This window comes from Bufo bufo, chromosome 3 (assembly GCF_905171765.1).
Source record: "Bufo bufo chromosome 3, aBufBuf1.1, whole genome shotgun sequence".
In the NCBI taxonomy this organism is placed as follows: Eukaryota; Metazoa; Chordata; class Amphibia; order Anura; family Bufonidae; genus Bufo; species Bufo bufo.
Window position 1 is genome coordinate 277,911,943 of NC_053391.1, and position 25,570 is coordinate 277,937,512.

General features: G+C 42.7%; 1 protein-coding gene across 1 annotated transcript in view; it reads left to right on the forward strand.

Moving 5' to 3' along the window:
- ANKS1A (ankyrin repeat and sterile alpha motif domain containing 1A) overlaps positions 1-25,570 on the forward strand; it is a 913,309-nt gene that overhangs the window by 831,972 nt on the left and 55,767 nt on the right. Inside the window, 1 exon segment of the mRNA XM_040424152.1 lies at positions 1,277-1,363. Within this exon segment, the coding sequence (XP_040280086.1) occupies positions 1,277-1,351 (75 nt within the window). The 3' untranslated portion in view covers positions 1,352-1,363.

The window sequence follows — 25,570 nt, forward strand, 5'->3', positions numbered from 1 at the left end:
TGCCATTCATTGGATCAAATATGTATGTTGTACTTGACAAGTAGTATTTTTTCATCCTGTGCAACTCTCTACAGTAGGTGTTCTTGTGCTTATTTGGAGTTTATCAGTGTATAAAAGTTTGTAAAATAAACCATTAATAAAGCGTAACTAACTTTGCGTTAGAGAAATGCAGTTCTACCGAGAAAGGCGGTTCGGAAAAAATGCATTTGTGTTCAGATGTAAACTTCCTATTCAGCTCTTTATGGCAAGATAAAAATGGGGAGAGGCGCTCATAGGGTAGTAAGCATCCATAAAACGTCTTAGCGTAGTGGATGGAATATGCTCACCTTTGGGTGTTGTGCGTGTGAGAGCACAAAGTCCGTAGGGGCAGATACTCAGGGAAAAGGGGGACCGTTCAGTCCTTTTGGATGGAGTTGCCAAAAAACTCCTAAGGACTGTGGAAGAAGTAATGAATGGTTTGTGTGCTACCACACAGTATGGGTACTTCTTTGGCACACGGAAACGACCTAAATTCGGAGACTTTTGGTGTAGTTGCTATCTATTGTACAATGGACAACACGTTTCGGAGTTTATAACTCCTTTCTCAAGTCTTGGGGACACCAACAGCAAGAATGGCCAGATGGCTGGAGTCCTCCTCTGGTGCGTGCCATACACAGCAGCACGCACCAGAGGAGGACTCCAGCCATCTGGCCATTCTTGCTGTTGGTGTCCCCAAGACTTGAGAAAGGAGTTATAAACTCTGAAACGCGTTGTCCATTGTACAATAAATAGCAACTACACCAAAAGTCTCCGAATTGAGGTTGTTTCCGTGCGCCAAAGAAGTACCCATACTGTGTGCTAGCACACAAACCATTCATTACTTATTCAGCTCTTTGTCTCTGCCTGTCTCTTTTGACTCAGTGCTGCTACTGCTCACTCCTCACCCCTCCCCTCTCTATAGATTTGTATTGACATGTGTAATATTATACCTCATCAGAGCTAGTCCCATCTTGGCCGATTTTCAAGCATATTTCAAAGTGAACAGCAGTTAGCAAGTGAGAAAGGAGGTGTGAAGAAGTAAATAGCTGAGAGCATGAGAACTAGACATTTCTCTTATATTACAAAGTTTTTTGTGGTTACTTGTACTATTGACTTATGCTTATTTGTATGAAAAGTTATTGACCCATGTCAGTGTAAAATGTCTAGATATTTTGCAAAAGTATTTGTAATGTGTAGGTAGGCAAATGTTTTCTGATTGTAAAAGTATATTGCATAACACATTAATTTCCCATATCAGATAGAGTCTTCAGAATGTGAGGAGCCTCTAGTCTCTCATGGAAGTGTACCATGGACAGTGAATCCCAAACCATAATACTGAGCCAATGTAAGTAGTGAGCATTTAGTATGGCTTTACTGTAAAATGTGTGTATGTGTAGACATATATAGATATATTGAAGATACTGTATACTGTATAATGAATCTATTGTTACCTACATAGTTTTATACCGTAGTACCTATCCTACCGCCAGCTGCTGCTCCAAGGAGCAAGACCAGCCAGTCTTTGAGTAGGCACCAACAGAGTCGACAGGCAGCTCACACTAACACTTCCGCAGGATAGGCCACAAGTATTAGATGGTGAGAGTCTGACCTCTGGAACCTAACCAGTCACGAAAATGGGGGCCTTGTAAACTCCTAGGGTCCCTAAAATGAAAGTAGCAGCTGGTCAAGAATGCTGAGTACAGTGCTCAGTTCCAGCAGTCCCGTTGACCGTGAATGGAGAAGCACAGCATTTTAAGGGAACCCTGTGGGGTATAGGGCCTCTGTTCCCTTGGTCAATGGAGATCCTAGCGGTCTGACCCCCTCCAGTCTAATAGTTATTCTCTGTCTCTGTTGATGGTGGATAACTTGATATAAATGAAATACTTTTAAAGGGTTTGGACACCTTTGGGGGCATACAGTGAATTAGGAAAGTCTTCAGACCCGAGACCCTTTTAGTTTTTTAACATTTTGTTATGTTGCAGCATTGTGCTAAAATAAAAATCTGTTTTTCGCCTTCAATCAGCACTCATTATCCTATAATGACAAACTGAAAACAGAATGTTCATAATCTTTGCTAATTATTTATTTTTTTGAAAAAAAAATATTACATTGACATTCTTGGGTAAATGCCACAAGGTTTGCACACCTGGTTTTCTGGATATTTTCAGCCATTCTTCTGTGCAGATGCTGTATAGCTCTGTCAGATTCATCCAGAGATGATGTTCAAATTCAAGTCAGGGCTCTGGCTCTGCGACCACTCAAGGACATTTCACCGAGTTGTCTGTAAGCCATTCACGTGTTGTCTTGGCGGTTGTGCTAAGGGTCATTGTATTTGTTGGAAGGTGAAACCTTCAGCCAGTTGATGTCTACATCACTTTGGATCAGGTTTTCATTTACAATATCTCTGTACTTTGCTCCATTCTGCTTTCCCCTCACCCATGACTAGTCTCCCTGTCCTACGCTGAGAAACACCCCATAGCATGATGCTGCTACCACCATACTGCACTGTAGAGATGGTATTGAACAGATGAATGAACAGTGTCCTGGTTTATTCTATATGTGATTATTAGAAGTGATGCCAGGCAGTTCAATTTTAGTTTCATCAGTCTGAGAGTTCCTGTAGGTGCTTTTTTACAAACTCCAGATAGGGTTTTCATGTGTCTTTTACTGAGGAGAGGCATCTTTAAGGCCATTCTGCCATAATGCCCAGATTGGTGGAGTGCTGCAGTGATGGTTGACCTTCTGGAAGTTTCTCCCATCTGCACAGGGGATCTTTGGCGCTCAGCCAGAGTGACCATTGGGTTCTAGGTCACCTATCCTTTACCAAGGCCCTTCTCTTCGGATTACTTATTTTACCTGTAGAACTCTAGCAGGAGTCCTGGTTCCAAACCTCTTCCGTATAAGAAATATGGAGGCAACTGTGCTCTCGGGAATGTTTATTGTAGCTGAAATTTCTATCTACCCTTCTCCAGATCTGTGCCTCCAGACAATTTTGTCTTTGAGTTCTACAGGCAGTCCTTTTCTCTTCATGGCTTGGTTTTTGTGCTGATATGCATTGTTAACTTTGAGACAATATTTACAAAGGGTTATGTCTTTCCAAATCATGTCCAATCAACTGAATTTACCACAGGTGGACTCAACTCAAGGTGTAGAAATATCTCAAAGATAAGCAAGAAAAATGGGAGGCCCTAGAGCTAAATTTCATGTGTTATAGCAAAGGGTCTGTATACATATTTCCATGCAAAAAAAATAAAAAATTCTGTTTAACCACCTCAGCCCCCCTAGCTTAATCCCCCTTAATGACCAGACCACTTTTTACAATTCTGCACTACACTATTTTCACGGTTTATTGCTCGATCATATAACTTACCACCGAAATGAATTTTACCTCCTTTTCTTCTCACTAATAGAGCTTTCATTTGGTGGTATTTCATTGCTGCTGACATTTTTACTTTTTTTTATATTAATTGAAATTGACCGAAATCTTTGCAAAAAAATGAAATTTTTCACTTTCTGTTGTAAAATTTTTCAAATATAACTACATTTCTTTATAAATTTTTCTCTAAATTTATTGTTCTACATGTCTTTGATAAAAAAAAAAATGCAATAAGTGTATATGTATTGGTTTGGGTAAAAATTAGTGTTTACAAACTATGGTGCAAAAATGTGAATTTACGCACTTTGACTTTCTGAGCACCTGTCATGTTTCCTGAGGTTCTACAATGCCCAGACAGTAGAAACACCCCACAAATGACCCCATTTCGGAAAGTAGACACCCTAAGGTATTCGCTAATGGGAATAGTGAGTTCATGGAAGTTTTTATTTGTCACAAATTAGCGGAAAATGATTTATTTATTTATTTATTTTTTTCTTACAAAGTCTCATATTCCACTAACTTGTGACAAAAAATAAAATTTTACATGAACTCACCATACCCCTCACGGAATATCTTGGGGTGTCTTCTTTCCAAAATGGGGTCACTTGTGGGGTATTTATACTGCCCTGGCATTTTAGGGGACCTAAAGCGTAAGAAGTAGTTTGGAATCCAAATGCGTAAAAAATGCCCTGTGAAATCGTAAAGATACTCTTTGGAATTTGGGCCCCTTTGCGCACCTAGGCTGCAAAAAAGTGTCACACATGTGGTATCGCCGTACTCAGGAGAAGTAGGGCAATGTGTTTTGGGGGGGACTTTTACATATTACCCATGCTGGGTGAGATAAAATCTCTGTAAAAGATAACTTTTCCCATTTTTTTTTATACCAGTATGGGTTATGTAAAAAGACACCCCAAAAACACATTGCCCTACTTCTCCTGAGTACAGAGACTACCACATGTGTGACACTTTTTTTGCAGCCTACATGCGCAAAGGGCGCCCAACATTCCAATGAGACATTTAGCGCCAGGGCATTTTAGCCATTTCGGATTCGACTTCTTTTCCCGCTTTAGGGGCCCCCCTAAATGCCTGGGCAGTCATGTATAATACCCCACATGTGACCCCATTTTGGAAAGAAGACACCCCAAGGTATTCCGTGAGGGGCATGGCGAGTCAATAGAAGTTTTTTTTTTTTTTGGCACAAGTTAGCGGAAAGTCTCCCTTCCGCTAAACTTGTGACCAAAAATAAAATTTTACATGACTGGCCTATGCCACTCACGGAATAACCTTGGGTGTCTTACTTTTCCAAAATCCGGGGGTCACATGTGGGATATTTATACTGCCCTGGCATTTTAGGGGCCCTAAAGCGTGAGAAGAAGTCTGGAATATAAATGTAAAAAATGTTTTACGCATTTGGATTCCATGAGGGGTATGGTGAGTTCATGTGAGATTTTATTTTTTGTCACAAGTTAGTGGAATATGAGACTTTGTAAGAAAAAAAAAAATTCCGCTAACTTGTGCCAAAAAAAATAAAAAATCTTCTATGAGCTCGCCATGCCCCTCAAAAGTGATCTTTTTATAGCGCCGCAGCGATTTTACTGTGTTTTTGCAGTGATCAAAAAAATATATATTTCTGTCACTGCGGTGGGGCGGACTGAACGCAAGTGTGCGCACAAGATCAGGCCTGATCAGGCAAACACTGTGTTTTTTGTAGAGCCTATAGAACATGTCCTATTCTAATTGCGGACAAGAAAAGGCATTTTCTATATAGTTCTGGCAATGTGCGGATCCGCAAAATGCGGAAAGCACATTGCCGGTGTCCGTGTTTTGCGGATCCGCGGTGTCCGTGTTTTGCGGATCCGTGGATCCGCAAAACACATACGGACGTCTGAATGGAGCCTTACAGGGGGGTGATCAATGACAGGGGGGTGATCAGGGAGTCTATATGGGGTGATCAGGGGTTAATAAGGGGTTAATAAGTGACGGGGGGGGGGGGTGTAGTGTGGTGATTGGTGCTACTTTACAGAGCTGCCTGTGTCCTCTGGTGGTTGATCCAAGCAAAAGGGACCACCAGAGGACCAGGTAGCAGGTATATCAGACGCTGTTAACAAAACAGGGTCTGATATACCTTTCAGGGGTTAAAAAAATCGCATCTACAGCCTGCCAGCGAATGATCGCCGCTGGCAGGCTGTAGATCAGCTCGTTTACCTTCCGATCCTGTGTGCGCGCATTCACAGGAAATCTCGCGTCTCATGAGATGACGCGCCGATGCGGCGAAGAGGAACAAAACGACCGCCCGCAGGACGCATCCCTGCGTTAGGCGGTCGTGAGGCGGTTAAGGCTACATGCACATGACCGTATGTGTTTGTTATAAATTAGAATTTACCTCTACATATTTTAAATCTGATTTAACTATTTTTATTGAAGAAGGCACCATACATACTAAGACATATAGCAAGCCCATTGACACTTTTTAGCTTTAGTGCCATGACTAGTTGTCATTTGCCTCAATGACTGTTAAATGTAACCAGAAGTCAATTAATGCACCTATATAGAAATTATAGCAAAAAAGAGGATTCGGAACAGGAATCAAATATACTACAAAATAAATTTGAAACCAAAGAATACACCTGTGACCTCCTCAATAAATAAAGAGAAGGTAGAAGGAAGCTCTGACAGACAAGTACTAATTGAGGATGATGTAGACATGATGTAATAAAATGAATAAACAAAATAATAATACAACAATAATTCCTTCAATTATTTCAGGTTACAATAATCAATCCAGTATACTTAGAAATATAGTTAAAAAATACTGGGGTATCCTCCATCAGGATAATTTTATCGGAGGACAGATTCCAGAAAATACCAGATTTCTATATAAAAAAAAAGATCCAAATATAGGCAATAAGTTCGCACCAACTGTTAAAACAGTAAAAACGAGTAGCAATATAGGGATCCCAAAATGGTTTTTTTCCTTGTAAAAAATGTATGAGCTGTTGTAGACTGGGTTGTACAAAACCAGTCTATGAAATAAAAGAAAAAAAAGGCATTTACAAACAGACAATAAAACAATATATTACATCTCATACTAAAGGGGTCATATATTTAATAACCTGCCCATGTGAGAAATTTTATGTAGGTAGACAAAAAGACCTCTGAAAGAACATGTAAGGGAGCACATATATAATATAGAATGAAAATATGAAGGACACCCTATATCTAGACATTATTCTGAGGTACATGGGGGAAATGAAAGGGTCTTCTGTATGCGGTATAGAGAAAGTTACAGTGAGTATAAGAGGAGGAGATATCAAAAAATATCAATCGAGAGCAGAGACTAGGTGGATTTTTAATCTTAATAGTCTAGCTCAGTGCAGTCTCAGTAGTGAGGTTAAATTGTTTGCCTTTGACAACTAAAAGAGTCACATATGTGTATATCCAGACAACTGACATGGATTTGCATAACTCCACCCAGGAACCCGGCTAGGACTTATATAGAGGAGCAGTAATGGGAGAATGGTATCCCTGGGGAAGAGAAGCGATACTTCTCGAAACGCATTGGTTTTTTCCCCATTTCAACTTTTGTAGCTGTGCTTAGGTGATGTCACCCTGCTCCAAACCAGAGTTTGAGCATCAAAAAGGAGGCGTGCTACCGACTGGGGTACGCTTCTATCTGAAAGAAAGAACTAAACTGCCTCTAAAGTACTCTGGGATTGAGCCAAGCCATTGAAGCTTTTACCACAGCAGAACTATTGAAAGAACAGACCCCGGGAGAAACGAAGGTAGGAGTGATTTATATCACAAACCAACTGCACTATTCGTATAGGGGAATATTGGATGTGGTGGAATCTCAACAGGAGCCAATTAACCCTTTGAGGACCAAGGGACGTATTTGTCCCATGTTTTTAATTGCCTGTATCGTCTGATTAAGAACTTAAAGGGAACCTGTCAACAGGATTTTGGGTATAGAGCTGAGGACATGGGTTGCTAGATGGCTGCTAGCACATCCGCAATATCCAGTCCCCATAGCTCTGTGTGTTTTTATTGTGTATAAAAACCGATTTGATACATATGCAAATTAACCTGAGATGAGTCAGAGCTTGAAGTTCTTATCAACAAATGGTTCTAGCTTTTCGCCAGTTATTTCATGAAATGGCTTAGTTACAGCAACTGAACTGTACACCAATGAAAAATAGAGCTACTGGTTACATGAATCTGTTACATACAAACACCAACCAAGGTAACCAAAAAATCATGGATGTTCCCTTTACAGGTAATAGTAATTTAAAATTTATTTTCACAAAAGCCAGAAGTCTAACAAGCAAAATGGGGAAGCTGGAGGCTATGGTACTAGAAGAACACACAGATGTAGTTGGTGTGGCTGAGACATGGTTGGACTCTTCGCATTACTGGGCTGTTAATATTGAGGATTTTACACTATTTAGGAAAGAGAGGGTCAATAGAAAAGGCGGTGGCATGTGCCTATATGTGAGGAGTGATAAAGGGATATAAACACTGAAAAAATAATACTTGGTGTAATCTATAAACACCCTAACATCACAGAGGAGATAGAAGCTCAACGGTATAACCAAATAGAGCGGGCTGCACAGGCTGGTACAGTGGTCATAACGGGAGATTTTAACTTCCCAGACATTGACTAGGGTCATGATTCTGCCTCGACCGCAAAGGGGAGAAAATTCCTCAACTTGCTGCAGGACCACTTTATGGGCCAGTTTGTAGAAGCTCCAACTAGGGGCAATGCTCTGTTGGATCTGGTAATTTCTAATGATGCAGAGCTTGTTGGAAATGTTACTGTTCGAGAAACACTAGGTAATAGTGACCACAATATAATTATATTCCCCCTAAACTAACAGAAGTAAATTCTGTCAGGAAGAGCAAAGACAATGAATTTTAAAAAGGCTAATTTTCCTGCGTTGAGGGCAGCATTTCAGGGCATAAACTGGGAGCAGCTACTGTCACATAATAATATTGAGGTTAAATGGAAGAGCTTTAAATCGACATTGAGTAATTGCACAATTTTTTCCCCCTTTAGATAACAAGTATAAACAGCTAAAATTACCCCCCCCCCCATCCCCCCCATGGCTTACAGCTACTGTAAAAAGGGCAATAAATGACAAAAAAAGGGCATTTAAAAAATAACAATCTGAGGGGTCAGATGTAGCCTTTGAAGTTTACAAAGGGCTTAACAAAATCTGTAAAATGGAGAAAAAATTTGCAAAAATACATTACTAAATAATGGTAAAGGGGGGGGGGGGTTAGTCACTAAAGATAAGGAAAGGGCAGGGTTACTAAATGTTTTTTTTTTAGCTCTGTATATACAAAAGAAAGGATCTGATATATGTGTGTTAGTACATCCAGTAATTTACTCAATTGGCTAACTCTAGATATGGTCCAAGCTAAGTTACATAAACTAAATATGAACAAGGCTCTGGCTCCAGATGAATTACACCCAAGAGTTCTTAAAGAGTTCAGTTAAATCATTGATATGCCCCTGTTTATAATTTTTAAAGATTCTCTAGGTACTGTTACAGTGCCAAGTGATTAGTGCAAGACAAATGTGGTGTCCATATTCAAAAAAGTATCTAGGTCCGTCACAGGTAATTATAGACCAGTTAGTTTAACTTCTGTTGTGGGAAAAATGTTTGAATGACTCTTAAGGGACTATATGCAGAAGTATTTGACTGTAAATAATATTATAAGTGAAAACCAGCATGGGTTTACCAAGGACAGAAGTTGAGAGTCTAACCTAATTTTTTAGATTTTTTTTATGAGGAGGTGAGTAGAACTCTGGACAGAGGGGCAGCTGTGGATGTAGTGTTTCTGGATTTTGCAAAGGCTTTTGATACTGTCCCGCATAGACGTTTAATAGGTAAAGTAAGGTCTATAGGCCTGGAGAGTATACAGTTGCAAGAATAAGTATGTGAACCCTTTGGAATGATATATGGATTTCTGTACAAATTGGTCATAAAATGTGATCTGATCTTCATCTAAGTCACAACAATAGACAATCACAGTCTGCTTAAACTAATAACACACAATTAAATGTTACCATGTTTTAATTGAACTCACCATGTAAACATTCACAGCTCAGGTGGAAAAACTATGTGAACCCTTAGATTTAATAACTGGTTGAACCTCCTTTGGCAGCGATAACTTCAACCAAAGGTTTCCTGTAGTTGCAGATCAGACGTGCACAACGGTCAGGAGTAATTCTTGACCATTCCTCTTTACAGAAATGTTTCAGTTCAGCAATATTCTTGGGATATCTGGTGTGAATCGCTTTCTTGAGGTCATGCCACAGCATCTCAATCGGGTTGAGGTCAGGACTCTGACTGGGCCACTCCAGAAGGCATATTTTCTTCTGTATAAGCCATTCTGTTGATTTACTTCTATGCTTTGGGTCATTGTCCTGTTGCAACATTCATCTTCTGTTGAGCTTCAGCTGGTGGCCAGATTGCCTTAACCCCTTAAGGACTCAGCCCTATTTCACCTTAAGGACTTGGCCATTTTTTTCAAATCTGACCAGTGTCACTTTAAGTGCTGATAACTTTGAAACGCTTTGACTTATCCAGGCCGTTCTGAGATTGTTTTTTCGTCACATATTGTACTTCATGACACTGCTAAAATTGGGTCAAAAAAGTAAATTTTTTTGCATAAAAAAATACCATATTTAGCAAAAATTTTGAAAAATTAGCAAATTTCAAAGTTTCAGTTTCTCTACTTCTGTAATACATAGTAATACCCCCAAAAAGTGTGATGACTTTACATTCACCATATGTCTACTTCATGTTTGTAGCATTTTGGGAATGATATTTTATTTTTTGGGGATGTTACAAGGCTTAGAAGTTTAGAAGCAAATCTTGAAATTTTTCAGAAATTTACAAAAACCCAATTTTTAGGGACCACTACAGGTCTGAAGTCACTTTGCGAGGCTTACATAATAGAAACCACCCAATAATGACCCCATTCTATAAACTACACCCCTCAAGGTATTCAAAACTGATTTTACAAACTTTGTTAACCCTTTAGGTGTTGCACAAGAGTTATTGGCAAATGGGGATGAAATTTGAGAATTTCATTTTTTTGCCTAATTTTCCATTTTAACCCATTTTTTCCACTAACAAAGCAAGGGTTAACAGCCAAACAAGACTGTATCTTTATTTCCCTGACTCTTCCGTTTACAGAAACACCCCATATGTGGCCGTAAACTGCTGTACGGGCACACGGCAGGGAGTAGAGGGAAAGGTGCGCCGTATGGTTTTTGGAAGCCAGATTTTGCTGGACTGGTTTTTTGACACCATGTCCCATTTGAAGCCCCCCTGATGCACCCCTAGAGTAGAAACTCCATAAAAGTGACCCCATCTAAGAAACTACACCCCTCAAGGTATTCAAAACTGATTTTACAAACTTTGTTAACCCTTTAAGTGTTGCACAAGATTTAATGGAAAATAGAGATACAATTTCAAAATTTCACTTTTTTGGCAGATTTTCCATTTTAATATTTTTTTTACAGTTACAAAGCAAGGGTTAACAGCCAAACAAAACTCATTATTTATGGCCCTGATTCTGTAGTTTACAGAAACACCCCATATGTGGTCGTAAACCGCTGTACGGGCACACGGCAAGGCGCAGAAGGAAAGGAATGCCATACAGTTTTTGGAAGGCAGATTTTGCTGGACTGGTTATTTTGACACCGTGTCCCATTTGAAGCCCCCCTGATGCACCCCTAGAGTAGAAACTCTAAAAAAGTGACCCCATTTTAGAAACTACGGGATAGGGTGGCAGTTTTCTTGGTACTAGTTTAGGGTACATATGATTTTTGGTATACTATATTACACTATATTACTATATTACTATATTACACTATATTACACTTTTTTGTGCGGCAAGGTAACAAGAAATAGATTTTTTGGCACGTTTTTATTTTTTGTTATTTACAACATTCATCTGACAGGTTAGAACATGTGGTAATTTTATAGAGCAGTTTGTCACGGACGTGGCAATACCTAATATGTATACAATTTTTTTTATTTATGTAAGTTTTACACAATGATTTCATTTTTAAAACAAAAAAAATGTTTTAGTGTCTCCATAGTCTAAGAGCCATAGTTTTTTCAGTTTTTGGGCGATTATCCTAAATAGGGTCTCATTTTTTGCGGGATGAGATGACGGTTTGATTGGCACTATTTTTGGGTGCATATGACTTTTTGATCGCTTGCTATTACACTTTTTGTGACGTAAGATGACAAAAAATGGCTTTTTTTACACCGTTTTTATTTTTATTTTTTTACGGTGGTCACCTGAGGGGTTAGGTCATGTGATATTTTTATAGAGCCGGTCGATACGGACGCGTCGATACCTAATATGTATACTTTTTTTTATTTATTTAAGTTTTACACAATGATTTCATTTTTGAAACCAAAAAAATCATGTTTTAGTGTTTCCATAGTCTAAGAGCCATAGTTTTTTCAGTTTTTGGGCGATTATCTTGGGTAGGGTATGATTTTTGCGGGATGAGATGACTGTTTGATTGGTACTATTTTGGCGTACATGCGACTTTTTTGATCACTTTTATTACCTTTTTTGGGAAGTAAGGTGGGCAAAATTTCAATTTTCTCATAGTTTTTATTTTTTTATTTTTATGGTGTTCACTGTGCGGGGAAAGTAACATGACCGTTTTATAGATCAGGTCGTTACGGACGCGGCGATACCTAATTTTTTTAGGGATTTTTTATTTATTTTTTATTCAGCGATAAATGTGTTTTTTTTTTATCTTAACTTTTTTTCACTTTTTTTTACATTGTTTTGACCCAGACCCACTTGGTTCTTGAAGATCCAGTGGGTCTGATGTCTGTATAATACAGTACAGTACAATATATATTGTACTGTACTGTATTTTACTTACACTTTGTCTGAACAGATCTCTGCCTTTAGCACAGATCTGTTAAGCACCATGGACAGCAGGATGCCTGAGACAGCATCCTGTTGCCATGGGAACCTTCCCCGTCTGCTCAGTAGTGATCAGAACTGCGCAGACGGGGAAGGGTAAGGACGGGGGTGTCTGGGGGCTCTCTCCCTCTCCCATCGGGGGGCAAAGGCACAGCAGCCCCCCGATGGGAGAGGGAGGGAGCTCCCTGAGCTGTTAACCTTTTCCATACAGCGGTCCGTACGGACCGCTGTATGGGAAGGGTTAAACGTCTGACATCGCATCACCGATGTCAGCCGTTTATACCAGGGTGTCAGCAATGTGCTGACACCCTGGTATAACCACTAGAAGCCAACAATTATTCAAGGGGAGGCGGGCGGGTGCCGCACCGCCCGCCTCCCGCACCGCCTGCGACACCCCCCCTGCACCACCCGCCCACATAATATCATTCAGGGGTGAAGGGGGGGTTAATAAAATGTAATTTCGGGTGTTTTAAAGTTTGATCCCCGCGTTCAGAATCGGCTAAAAGCGCAGCAAACCGCAGGTCTGAATTGACCTGCGGTTTGCTGCGATCGCCGATACGGGGGGGGCACATGACCCCCCCTGCGTTGTTACGGGATGCCGGCTGAATGATTTCAGCCGGCATCCAGTTCGGATTAACCCCCGGGGCGCCGCAATCCTATTTTAAACTCATGACGTACCGGTACGTCATGGGTCCTTAAGGACTCGGGACCCATGCCATACCGATACGTCCTAAGTCCTTAAGGGGTTAAGTTCTCCTGCAAAATGTCTTGATAAAGTTGGGAATTCATTTTTCCTTCGATGATAGCAATCCGTCCAGGCCCTGACGCTCCCCAAACCATGATGCCCCCACCACCATACTTCACAATTGGGATGAGGTTTTGATGTTGGTGTGCTGTGCCTCTTTTTCTCCACACATAGTGTTGTGTGTTTCTTCCGAACAACTCAACTTTGGTTTCATCTGTCCACAGAATATTTTGCCAGTACTGCTGTGGAACATCCAGGTGCTCTTGTGCAAATTTTTTTTTGGACAGCAGTGGCTTCCTCTGTGGTATCCTCCCATTAAATCCATTCTTGTTTAGTGTTTTACGTATCGTAGATTCACTAACAGGGATGTTAGCATATGCCAGAGACTTCTGTAAGTCTTTAGCTGACACTCCATGATTCTTCTTCACCTCATTGAGCAGTCTGCACTGTGCTCTTGCAGTCATCTTTACAGGATGGCCATTCCTAGGGAGAGTAGCAGCAGTGCTGAACTTTCTCCATTTATAGACAATTTGTCTTACCATGGACTGATGAACAGCAAGGCTTTTGGAGATACTTTTATAACCCTTCCCAGCTTTATGCAAGTCAACAATTCTTAATTGTAGGTCTTCTGAGAGCTCTTTTGTGCGAGGCATCATTCACATCAGGCAATTCTTCTTGTGAAAAGCAAATCCAGAACTGGTGTGTGTTTTTTATAGGGAAGGGCAGCTGTAACCAACACCTCCAATCTCATCTCATTGATTGGACTCCAGTTGGCTGAGACTTCACTCCAATTAGCTCTTGGAGAGGTTATTAGTCTAGGGTTTCACATACTTTTTCCACCTGCACTGTGAATGTTTACATGGTGTGTTCAATAAAAACATGGTAACGTTTAATTCTTTGTGTGTTATTAGTTTAAGCAGACTGTGATTGTCTATTGTTGTGATTTAGATGAAGATCAGAACACATTTTATGACCAATTTGTGCAGAAATCCATATCATTCCAAAGGGTTCACATATTTTTTCTTGCAACTGTAGTTTGTAATTGGATTGAAAACTGGCTGAAGGACCGTGTCCAGAGAGTTGTGGTCAATGATTCCTATTCAGAATGGTCCCGGGTTATAAGTGGTGTACCCCAATGTTCGGTGCTGGGTCTTCTATTATTTAATTTATTTATTAATGATATCGAGGACAGGATTAATAGCACCATTTTTTATTTTTTTTTGTTGTAGATGACACTAAACTGTGTAGTACTGTGCAGTCTATGTAAGATGTCCAAAAATACAAGCTGACTTGAGCACTCTGAGTTATTGGGCATCAACTTGGCAAATGTGGTTCAATGTGGATAAATGTAAAGTTATGCACCTTGATAGTAATAATCTCCTGCTTCATATATCCTAGGTGATGTGACACTAGAAGAGTCACTTATAGAGAATGATGTGGGTGTCCATGTAGATGGTAGATTAAATAAAAGCATACAATGTCAATCAGCTGCTTCTAAGGCTACCCGGATATTGTCATGCATCAAGCGAGGCATGGACTCGCGGGGCAGGGAAGTAATACTGCCACTTTACAAAGCGTTGGTGTGGCCTCATCTGGAATATGCAGTTAGTTCTGGGTGCCAGTCCATAGAAAGGACGCTCTGCAGCTGAGAAAGTACAGAGGAGAGTGACTAAACTGATAAGGGGCATGGAGGGTTTTAGTTATGAAGAAAGATTAAAATAATTACTTTAATTTAGTCTTTAGAAGAGATGTCTAACCTATACAAATACACTGCTCAAAAAAATAAAGGGAACACTTAAACAACACAATGTAACTCCAAGTCAATCACACTTCTGTGAAATCAAACTGTCCACTTAGGAAGCAACACTGAGTGACAATCAATTTCACATGCTGTTGTGCAAATGGGATAGACAACAGGTGGAAATTATAGGCAATTAGCAAGACACCCCCAATAAAGGAGTGGTTCTGCAGGTGGTGACCCCAGACCACTTCTCAGTTCCTATGCTTCCTGGCTGATGTTTTGGTCACTTTTGAATGCTGGCGGTGCTTTCACTCTAGTGGTAGCATGAGACGGAGTCTACAACCCACACAAGTGGCTCAGGTAGTGCAGCTTATCCAGGATGGCACATCAATGCGAGCTGTGGCAAGAAGGTTTGCTGTGTCTGTCAGCGTAGTGTCCAGAGCATGGAGGCGCTACCAGGAGACAGGCCAGTACATCAGGAGACGTGGAGGAGGCCGTAGGAGGGCAACAACCCAGCAGCAGGACCGCTACCTCCGCCTTTGTGCAAGGAGGAACAGGAGGAGCACTGCCAGAGCCCTGCAAAATTACCTCCAGCACCACAAATGTGCATGTGTCTGCTCAAACGGTCAGAAACAGACTCCATGAGGGTGATATGAGGGCCCGACGTCCACAGGTGGGGGTTGTGCTTACAGCCCAACACCGTGCAGGACGTTTGGCATTTGCCAGAGAACACCAAGATTGGCAAATTCGCCACTGGCGCCCTGTGCTCTTCACAGATGAAAGCAGGTTCACACTGAGCACATGTGACAGACGTGACAGAGTCTGGAGACGCCGTGGAGAACGTTCTGCTGCCTGCAACATCCTCCAGCATGACCGGTTTGGCATTGGGTCAGTAATGGTGTGGGGTGGCATTTCTTTGGAGGGCCGCACAGCCCTCCATCTGCTCGCCAGAGGTAACCTGACTGCCATTAGGTACCGAGATGAGATCCTCAGACCCCTTGTGAGACCATATGCTGGTACGGTTGGCCCTGGGTTCCTCCTAATGCAAGACAATGTTAGACCTCATGTGGCTGGAGTGTGTCAGCAGTTCCTGCAAGACGAAGGCATTGATGCTATGGACTGGCCCGCCCGTTCCCCAGACCTGAATCCAATTGAGCACATCTGGGACATCATGTCTCGCTCTATCCACCAACGTCACGTTGCACCACAGACTGTCCAGGAGTTGCCAGATGCTTTAGTCCAGGTCTGGGAGGAGATCCCTCAGGAGACCGTCCGCCACCTCATCAGGAGCATGCACAGGCGTTGTAGGGAGGTCATACAGGCACGTGGAGGCCACACACACTACTGAGCCTCATTTTGACTTGTTTTAAGGACATTACATCAAAGTTGGATCAGCCTGTAGTGTGTTTTTCCACTTTCATTTTGAGTGTGACGCCAAATCCAGACCTCCATGGGTTGAAAAATTTGATTTCCATTTTATTATTTTTGTGTGATTTTGTTGTCAGCACATTCAACTATGTAAAGAACAAAGTATTTCAGAAGAATATTTAATTAACTCAGATCTAGGATGTGTTATTTTTGTGTTCCTTTATTTTTTTGAGCAGTGTATATAAACGGGCCATACAAAAAATATGTTGAAAAACTACAAAGAAAAAATGTGGGGGGTTCAGTCAGCAAAACCCTGTATGCAGGTGCACATCGCTATGGCGAAATACACATACAAACACAAAAACACAAATGCAATAGCACTCTGCAACCAGCACTCTGCCCTGCCTCTATGCTGGATGTTGAATGAGGCATTGATGTAAATTTTGGCCAAAGCGTAATAAGCCACTCACCACGTCAAGTTCGCCTCTATGAGTGGTCCCTAACACTAGTACCTACCTGTTATGGGCCATGATAGCCACACAAAGTCCAGAGAGCGCAGGTACAGCATGTTGAAAAACAGTTTCATGTCAAATGCCCTCAAAAGACATGGGGGCACTGCCTCCGACTGGAGAAGAAAAAGGTTAAGTCTCCAGAGGCGTCAAAGCTTCTTTACTTTAAGAACTGTGAACCTCTGGAATAGACTTCCTCAGGACGTGTTCACAGCAGGAACAGTGGACAGTTTTATAAAGGGTTTAGATGAATTTAAAATTTTTGATGACATTTATGCTTATGAAAACGTGCAATAATCTGAGTTTCACTTCCTTCTGGGATTTGCGTCCCCACCTATTCCTTGGTTGAACTTGAAGGACATGTCTTTTCAACCGTATTAACTATGTACAAAGCTCAACACAAAAAAAAAATTAGCCCAAAATTTATAAAATGCAATTATAGAAAAAAATGCCCTCCAAAGTTGTTCATAGGCATTAATGGGGTTGTGCAGCCAGTAGTATTGGTGACCTATCCTCAGGATAGGACATCAATATTAGATAAGCAGGCGTCCATCTCCTGGCACCCCCAGTGTCAGCTGTTTGAAGAAGAGACTATGAGTGCTACTTCCTCTTCAAGATTACACTGCACAATGTCTAGCTTGCAGCAGCGGTACAGTTCAATTACAAGTGCTTGTTTCATTCAAGTGGATGTAACAAGAACTTTTAATTATACTGCGCTGACAAGACTTAAGAGAAGACGCACAATGTAATCTTTAAATGAAAGTAAAACACATACAAGTGACACCTCTTCTTCAAAACAGCTGATTGTCAGGCTCTCAGAACCCCACCAATCAGATATTGATAACCTATTCTGTGAATAGGTGTTCAATATTACTGGCTACTCAAACCTTTTAAGTTATTGGAGCATCCATCTCTGAGATTGCTGCTATCAAATAGAATTGCAGTACTGAATAGTAGCTAGTCAGCCCTAAAATTGTATGTAAAGTGACTAGGGGTGCACCGAAATGAAAATTCTGGTCCGAAACCGAAACCGAAAATTCAGGATGCCCTTGACCGAAAACCGAAACCGAAACTGCCTTTTTGCCCAAATACTTTTAAAATACTTTTTTTTTAATGATTTTATTAATAATTCTTTTTCATGAATGAAATTCATCTGTGGGTGGCGCTGTTATGGAGAGGGGGATCTGTGGGTGGCTCTGTTATGGAGAGGGGGATCTGTGGGTGGCGCTGTTATGGAGAGGGGGATCTGTGGGTGGCGCTGTTATGGAGAGGGGGATCTGTGGGTGGCGCCGTTATGGAGAGGGGGATCTGTGGGTGGCGCCGTTATGGAGAGGGGGATCTGTGGGTGGCGCTGTTATGGAGAGGGGGATCTGTGGGTGGCGCTGTTATGGAGAGGGGGATCTGTGGGTGGCGCTGTTATGGAGAGGGGGATCTGTGGGTGGCGCTGTTATGGAGAGGGGGATCTGTGGGTGGCGCTGTTATGGAGAGGGGGATCTGTGGGTGGCGCTGTTATGGAGAGGGGGATCTGTGGGTGGCGCTGTTATGGAGAGGGGGATCTGTGGGTGGCGCTATGGAGAGGGGGATCTGTGGGTGGCGCTGTTATGGAGAGGGGGATCTGTGGGTGGCGCTGTTATGGAGAGGGGGATCTGTGGGTGGCGCTGTTATGGAGAGGGGGATCTGTGGGTGGCGCTGTTATGGAGAGGGTAATCTGTGGGTGGCGCTGTTATGGAGAGGGGGGATCTGTGGGTGGCGCTGTTATGGAGAGGGGGATCTGTGGGTGGCGCTGTTATGGAGAGGGGGATCTGTGCACTGTTATGGGCATAACAGTGCACAGATCCCTTTCCCCATAACAGTGCACAGATCCCTTTCCCCATAACAGTGCACAGATCCCCCCTCCCCATAGCAGTGCACAGATCCCCCCTCCCCATAGCAGTGCACAGATCCCCCCTCCCCATAGCAGTGCACAGATCCCCCCTCCCCATAGCAGTTCCATAGACCGATCCCCCTACCCATAACAACCAGCCCCCAGTCCCTGCTGCTCACCAGCATCCTTTATTTTACCTTACTATCGTGAGGCTCCAGTAAACTAACAACCTACACTGCAAGGCAGAGCGGAGGGCGGCGTAACGTCACTTACTCACGTTGACAGCCACCTCAGCTCCGCCCACTTTATGAATGAAGGAGCGGAAGCAGGGCGCGTCACGTGAAGTAAGTGACGTACGCCGGCCTCCGCTCTGTCCCTGCAGAGTTGTTAGTTACTGGAGCCTCACGATTGTAAGGTAAAATAAAGATTGCTGTGACAAAGTAAAACGCCCGCCCGGCGCCGCGCGACCCGCCCGCAGATGGTGGGTGACAAATCCCACACCCCATATTTTCGGCCGATATGTAACAATATCGGCCGAAGTGGATTAGGTGCATTTTCGGCCGATATTTTCGGCTGCCGAAATTTCGGTGCACCCCTAAAAGTGACTATATTCTCTGTATGCTCCTATATACTATATATATACTAATGGGTTGTTACCATATAAATAATTTATAAAATAAGAATAAAAAACCTCCCTATCCTCTCACACTGCTCTAAGGCAAACTCAATACAGTTGCTTTTTGCTTTGGTTTCAGGACCAGAGCATTTAATTTCTTGCTCCCCGCCTTCCAAGAGCCATAACTTTTTTACTTTTCCACTCAGAGGGACAGCTGTGTAATACAATAGACATGTGTTGACAGTGACCAGAATCTGAAATGATTCCAGTCATGTAACCCATCAGGTGCTGCAGGCCCTCTCTATCCTCCGATCAGAGTGCCCACTGCAAAATCGCAGGGCTCTGATGAGTTGTTTCGGCAGCCTGGGGCCTGTCAAATTCCTATAGACTGTAATAGTTTTCTATGTGATCTGAAGTTCACATATTCAAGTCCCGTAAGGAGACTAAAAAGTACAGTGAAAAAAGTGAAAAAAAATTATTTTTAAATTAAAAAAAAATAATCAAATCATCGTTCTCTTCCCAATATTACCCAATATTACATGTAAATATAAATAAAAAATGTAATTGGTATCGCTACTAATGCTTCAAGATGGCAGCTTCTAAATGTAAACAGTAGAGCTTGTAATGTAAACAGTAGACAGAGGGGCGGTCCTTCACACTGCATGCCTGCATTAGGCTTCAGTGTGAGGAGGCGTGTCTCTCAGTAATCCAATCTGATTGGCTGGCATGGAGCTGCTGGCTACAGCAAGTGTGTATGGGAAGGGAGGTAAAGCAGTTTTGGCCTCAGAGAAATGGCAGAGGGGCCATCTTGAGAAGGTCCTCATATTGTAAATGTTTAAACAGCCGTAACTAAGGGAAAAACTCAAGACAAACAGTGGTATGTGAAGAAACTAAAGATTGCTTTATGTATAATGCTGCTGCAGCAGTAACATATGTGAAAATAGATTTTTTTAAATGAAAACATGACAGTTACCCTTTTAAGGTATTTCCAAACCAAAAGCCATGGTTTGATATTGGATATGATAGTAGGTACTTGCTTAGAGTAGGGTATAATAGTAGGTACTTGCTTAGAGAAAAGATTGTTACATATAAATCAGGACATGCATTGACCTATAGCGAGACCCAAAGAGAGCTGAAGAGGGGTATCAGAGCTGTGAGTACAGGGGTGAGTACAGGATTTTTTTTTAAAGTAACAACTTAAGGAATATGTGGAAAGGTATTAAGATCTTAAAGGGGTATTCCCATCTCAGACAATAGGGGGATATGCCCCCATTGTCTGATAGGTGCGGGTCCCACCGCTGGGACCCGCATTTACAACGAGAACGAAGCAGGGAGCACTGTGGCTGGAGGACCCCGGATTTTCCAGGGTCCATCCACCTCCAAGAGCTGCTCCCATAGAAGTGAATGGGAGCGCACCGCGTGCCCCATGCTCCCATTCATTACTATGGGGCAGACGGCAATAGCCGAACCAGCGCTCAGCTATTTTCGGCGGCCCCATAGAAATGAATGGAGGGTGGCTGCGCATGCGCAGTGTGCCCTCCGTTCATTTCCCGGCTTTGTACTCATTGTAGGTGCGGGTCCCAGTGGTGGGACCCGCACCTATTAGACAATGGGGGCATATCCTAGTGATATGCCCCCATTGTCTGAGATGGGAAAACCTCTTTAACTGATTGCAAAGGGGCACGGAAAGGAAAAGTTTAGATGCTGTGTCTCCTGGTACTCTGAATCAATTTTTTGCATGCATTGATAGTGATACAGGTGAGGAGTTTACACTGGGGTGTTTTGAAGAAGGGGACCCCGAAGCTGTAAAACAACAGTTTTACAGTGTCATCAGGTTAAATCAGCAATGAAGAAAATTGATATTACTAAAATCAGCAATGAAGAAAATCGATATTACTAAAACATGTTTTAAGATTGTGTGCTGAGCAATCTTTTACTTCAATTGGCTGTAGTCCCCAGGTGTTTGAAAGCCACCATCATTGTCCCCTTACCAAAAAAGCAGGATATCAGAATTCTAAATGACTATGGCCAGTGGCGCTTATGCCAATTATCATGAAATCATTCAAGAGACTTGTGTTGTCATCTGTTTTTGCCACTATCCCTGTTATGTTGCATAGATACAAGTTTTCTTATAGGAATAATAAATCTACTGAGGATGCAATTTCTATTGCCCTCCACACTGCTGTGTCACATGTGGAAAAGCCAAATACATATGCTAGAATGCTATTCATTGATTTTACTGCAACTTGGAACACTGTAATTACCCAGAAGTTGGTGGAGAAGAAGGGAATGTGTTATCAGAAAGTGACCTGGTGTTTAAAGGGGTTATCCCATGACTAATGTAAAGAATGAAAATCAGACATAATGACAATATCAACAAAGCTAGAACCAGTCCTGTACTGCAGATTGGTCCAGAGATCTCCCCATTCATTGCTCTGCTAGATTTGTATCAAGCCGGCAGCTCAAGGGGATTGTCTTTTCTGCTTCAGCTCAGGGGGCATGTCTCAGCTCTCCCTGTCACAGCTCAGGAGGCAGTTGAAGGATGAAACTGAGCATGTGTGGCCTTCTCAGTGAGCAGGTTAAAGAAATAAGAGAAAAACAAACTGCAGGTGGTGCTATACATATACATTTTATTGAATTAGGCCTCATGCACACAACAGTATTTTTTCACGGTCCGCAAAACGGGGTTCCGTTGTTCCGTGATCCGTTTCCGTTTTTGTTTCCGTGTGTCTTCCTTGATTTTTGGAGAATGACCAGACATGAAGGAAAAAGTCGTTTTTGTGTCCGCCTGGCCGTGCGGAGACAAACGGATCTGTCCTGACTTACAATGCAAGTCAATGGGGACTGATCCATTTGACGTTGACACAATATGGTGCAATTGCAAACGGATCCGTCCCCCATTGACTTTCAATGTAAAGTCAGGAGTCCCTATTAATATACCATCGGATCGGAGTTTTCTCCAATCCGATGGTATATTTTAACTTGAAGCGTCCCCATCACAATGGGAACGCCTCTATGTTAGAATATACCATCGAATTTGAGTTAGATCATCAAAACTCAGATCCAACAGTATATTCTAACACAGAGGCGTTCCCATAGTGATGGGGACGCTTCAAGTTAGAAAGTTAGAATATACTGAGAACTGTGTACATGACTGCCCCCTGGTGCCTGGCAGCACCCGATCTTACAGGGGGCTGTGATCAGCACAATTAACCCCTCAGGTGCCGCACCTGAGGGGTTAATTGTGCGTATCATAGCCCCCTGTAAGAGATCAGGTGCTTCCAGGCAGCAGGGGGCAGACCACCCCTCCCTCCCCAGTTTTAAATTCATTTGTGGCCAGTGCGGCCCCCCCTCCCTCCCTCCCCAGTTTTAAATTCATTGGTGGCCAGTGCGGCCCCCCCTCCCTCCCCTGTATTAAATTCATTGGTGGCCAGTGCCAGCCCCCCCTCCCTCCCTAGTATTAAATTCATTGGTGGCCAGTGCGGCCCCCCCTCCCTCCCCAGTATTAAATTCATTGGTGGCCAGTGCGGCCCCCCTCCCTCCCTCCCCTGTATTAAATTCATTGGTGGCCAGTGCGGCCCCCCCCTCCCTCCTCCCCTGTCTTAAATTCATTGGTGGCCCAGTGCGGCCTCCCCTCCCCCCCCCTTCTAATTAAAATCACCCCCCCCATCATTGGTGGCAGCGGAGAGTTCCGATCGGAGTCCCATTTAATCGCTGGGGCTCCGATCGGTAACCATGGCAACCAGGACGCCTACTGCAGTCCTGGTAGCCATGGTTACTTAGCAATTTTAGAAGCATTATACTTACCTGCGCGTCTGTGACGGCGGGCGCTCCTCCTACTGGTAAGGACAGGTCTGTGCTATAAGCAATGCGCCGCACAGACCTGTCATTTACCCAGTAGGAGGAGCGCCCCGGCGGTCACAGACAGTGCAGGTAAGTATAATGCTTCTAAAATTGCTAAGTAACCATGGCAGCCAGGACTGCAGTGGCGTCCTGGTTGCCATGGTAACTGATCTGAGCCCCAGCGATTAAACTGGGACTCCGATCGGAACTCTCCGCTGCCACCAATGATGGGGGGGGGATTTTAATTTGGGGGGGGGAGGGGAGGCCGCACTGGCCACCAATGAATTAAATACAAGGGAGGGAGGGGGGCCGCACTGGCCACCAATGAATTAAATACAGGGGAGGGAGGGAGGGGGGGCCACACTGGCCACCAATGAATTTAATACAAGGGAAGGAGGGGGGCCGCACTGGCCACCAATGAATTTAATACAGGGGAGGGAGGGAGTGGGGTCTGCCCCCTGCTGCCTGGCAGCACCCGATCTCTTACAGGGGGCTATGATACGCACAATTAACCCCTCAGGTGCGGCACCTGAGGGGTTAATTGTGCGGATCACAGCCCCCTGTAAGAGATTGGGTGCTGCCAGGCAGCAGGGGGCAGTCATCTACACAGTTCTTAGTATATTCTAACTTGAAGCGTCCCCATCACTATAGGAACGCCTCTGTGTTAGAATATACTGTCGGATCTGAGTTTTCACAATGTGAAAACTCAGATCTGAAAAAGCTCTATGCAGACGGATCTACGGATCCGTCTGTACGAAAGTAGTCTACGGACACGGATCACGGACATGGATAACAATCTTGTGTGCATCCGTGTTTTTTCACGGACCCATTGACTTGAATGGGTCCGCGAACCGTTGTCCCTCAAAAAAATAGGACAGGTCTTTGACGGACAGGAAACACGGATCACGGACGTGGATGAACAACGGTGCATTTTCCGAGTTTTCAACGGACCCATTGAAAGTCAATGGGTCCGCAGAAAATCACGGAAAACGGAACAACGGACACGGATGCACACAACGGTCGTGTGCATGAGGCCTAACTCAGTGGCTATGGTAAATTTATAATTATGTGCAATTACAAAAGTATTTAGATGCAGGTGTTGGCTTGACAACTGTAGATGATTTTTTTATGGGACAACCCCTCTAAATCACTTTTTTATGTTTAGCTTATTTTCAAATAATTATTGATGTTATTTTTAATTTTCCATGTCACTTTTTATATTTAAACTAAAACCAAAAATCCTGCAGTTTTTGCACTGGCCACTATATCTAATAATTGGTGCCACTTCTTGGTTGGTACAGATTACTTTACTGCAGTTAACTCATTTTAATCCTGCCTGTAATGATAAGGATCATCTCTGTGTATAGATAAGACAGGATCCACCATTCACAATAGGTGGTTCTCAAAACTTATCTATTCTTTCCTTGTATAATGACCTATGCACAGGTCACAAAGCATGCCTAGAAAACTCTCCCAATTAAGTCAGTAGGGTCCCCTCCTGTCCATTGTGTCTATGGCCCATGGGGCTGCCATAAAGCATTTTTAAGAACTGCTCAGGCAAGATGGCAGCCCCCATAATAGTATTCAGGAAATAAAATTAAAAAAATCGACAATCAGAAAATAAACACAGATGTGTGTGTTTCTGTCTGGTTTTAACTGGCAGATAACATTTTTGGTGACACATTTCCTTTAAGAACCTTGGATCATGAAATAAGCTCTGTTTATGGATTCTGAATTTCCTCCAGAATCGGCCACAAAGGGCCACAAATTGTGAGTCTTCCATCTTACTATTAAGCGCAGGGATGTGTTCATAGTCTGGTTCTTTTTACATCTTCACCCATGATTATGTAGCAATATATCCATCTAACGCTATAGTAAAGTTTGCTGATGATACCACAGTAGTGGGTTTGATATCAGGAAATTATGAGAGCTACTACTTTTTAATGTTGTTAAAACAAGAGAGGTTATAATAGATTTCAGGAAAACAATACTTTCCTTCTACCTTTATATAAACGAAGAAGAGGTAGAAAGGAAGAGTATGACGTTTCTGGGGCTTTTTATTTCACATGATATGAGATTGTGTATTAAGATGTACTATTTGGTAAGGAAGGCCCAGCAACAGCTCTTCTTTTTGAGGCCACTGAGGAAGGCCAGGCTCAGATTTTGATTAATTTTTATAGATGTGTGATAGAGAGTATTCTCTCCTACTGTATTACAGTGTGGTATGGTAGTGCTACAGGAGAGATATGGATAGTCGAGACTGCAGATAACAGAGGGGGTTGAGCTTCTGAGATTGGATATGGTTTAAGAAGAGAGATTGCACAAGAGAACATGAGGTATAATTAAGGATTCAAGCCACCCAGGCTGTGATATGTTTGACTTGTCACCATCTGGTAGGAGATGCAGGACCTTTAAAGCACAGACAAATAGGCTGAGGAACAGCTTCTTTTGTAGGGCTGTAAAATAGCAGTTGAAATTGATTGGATTGGTTGATACGTTGTTTGTGTCACAGACGTTCCC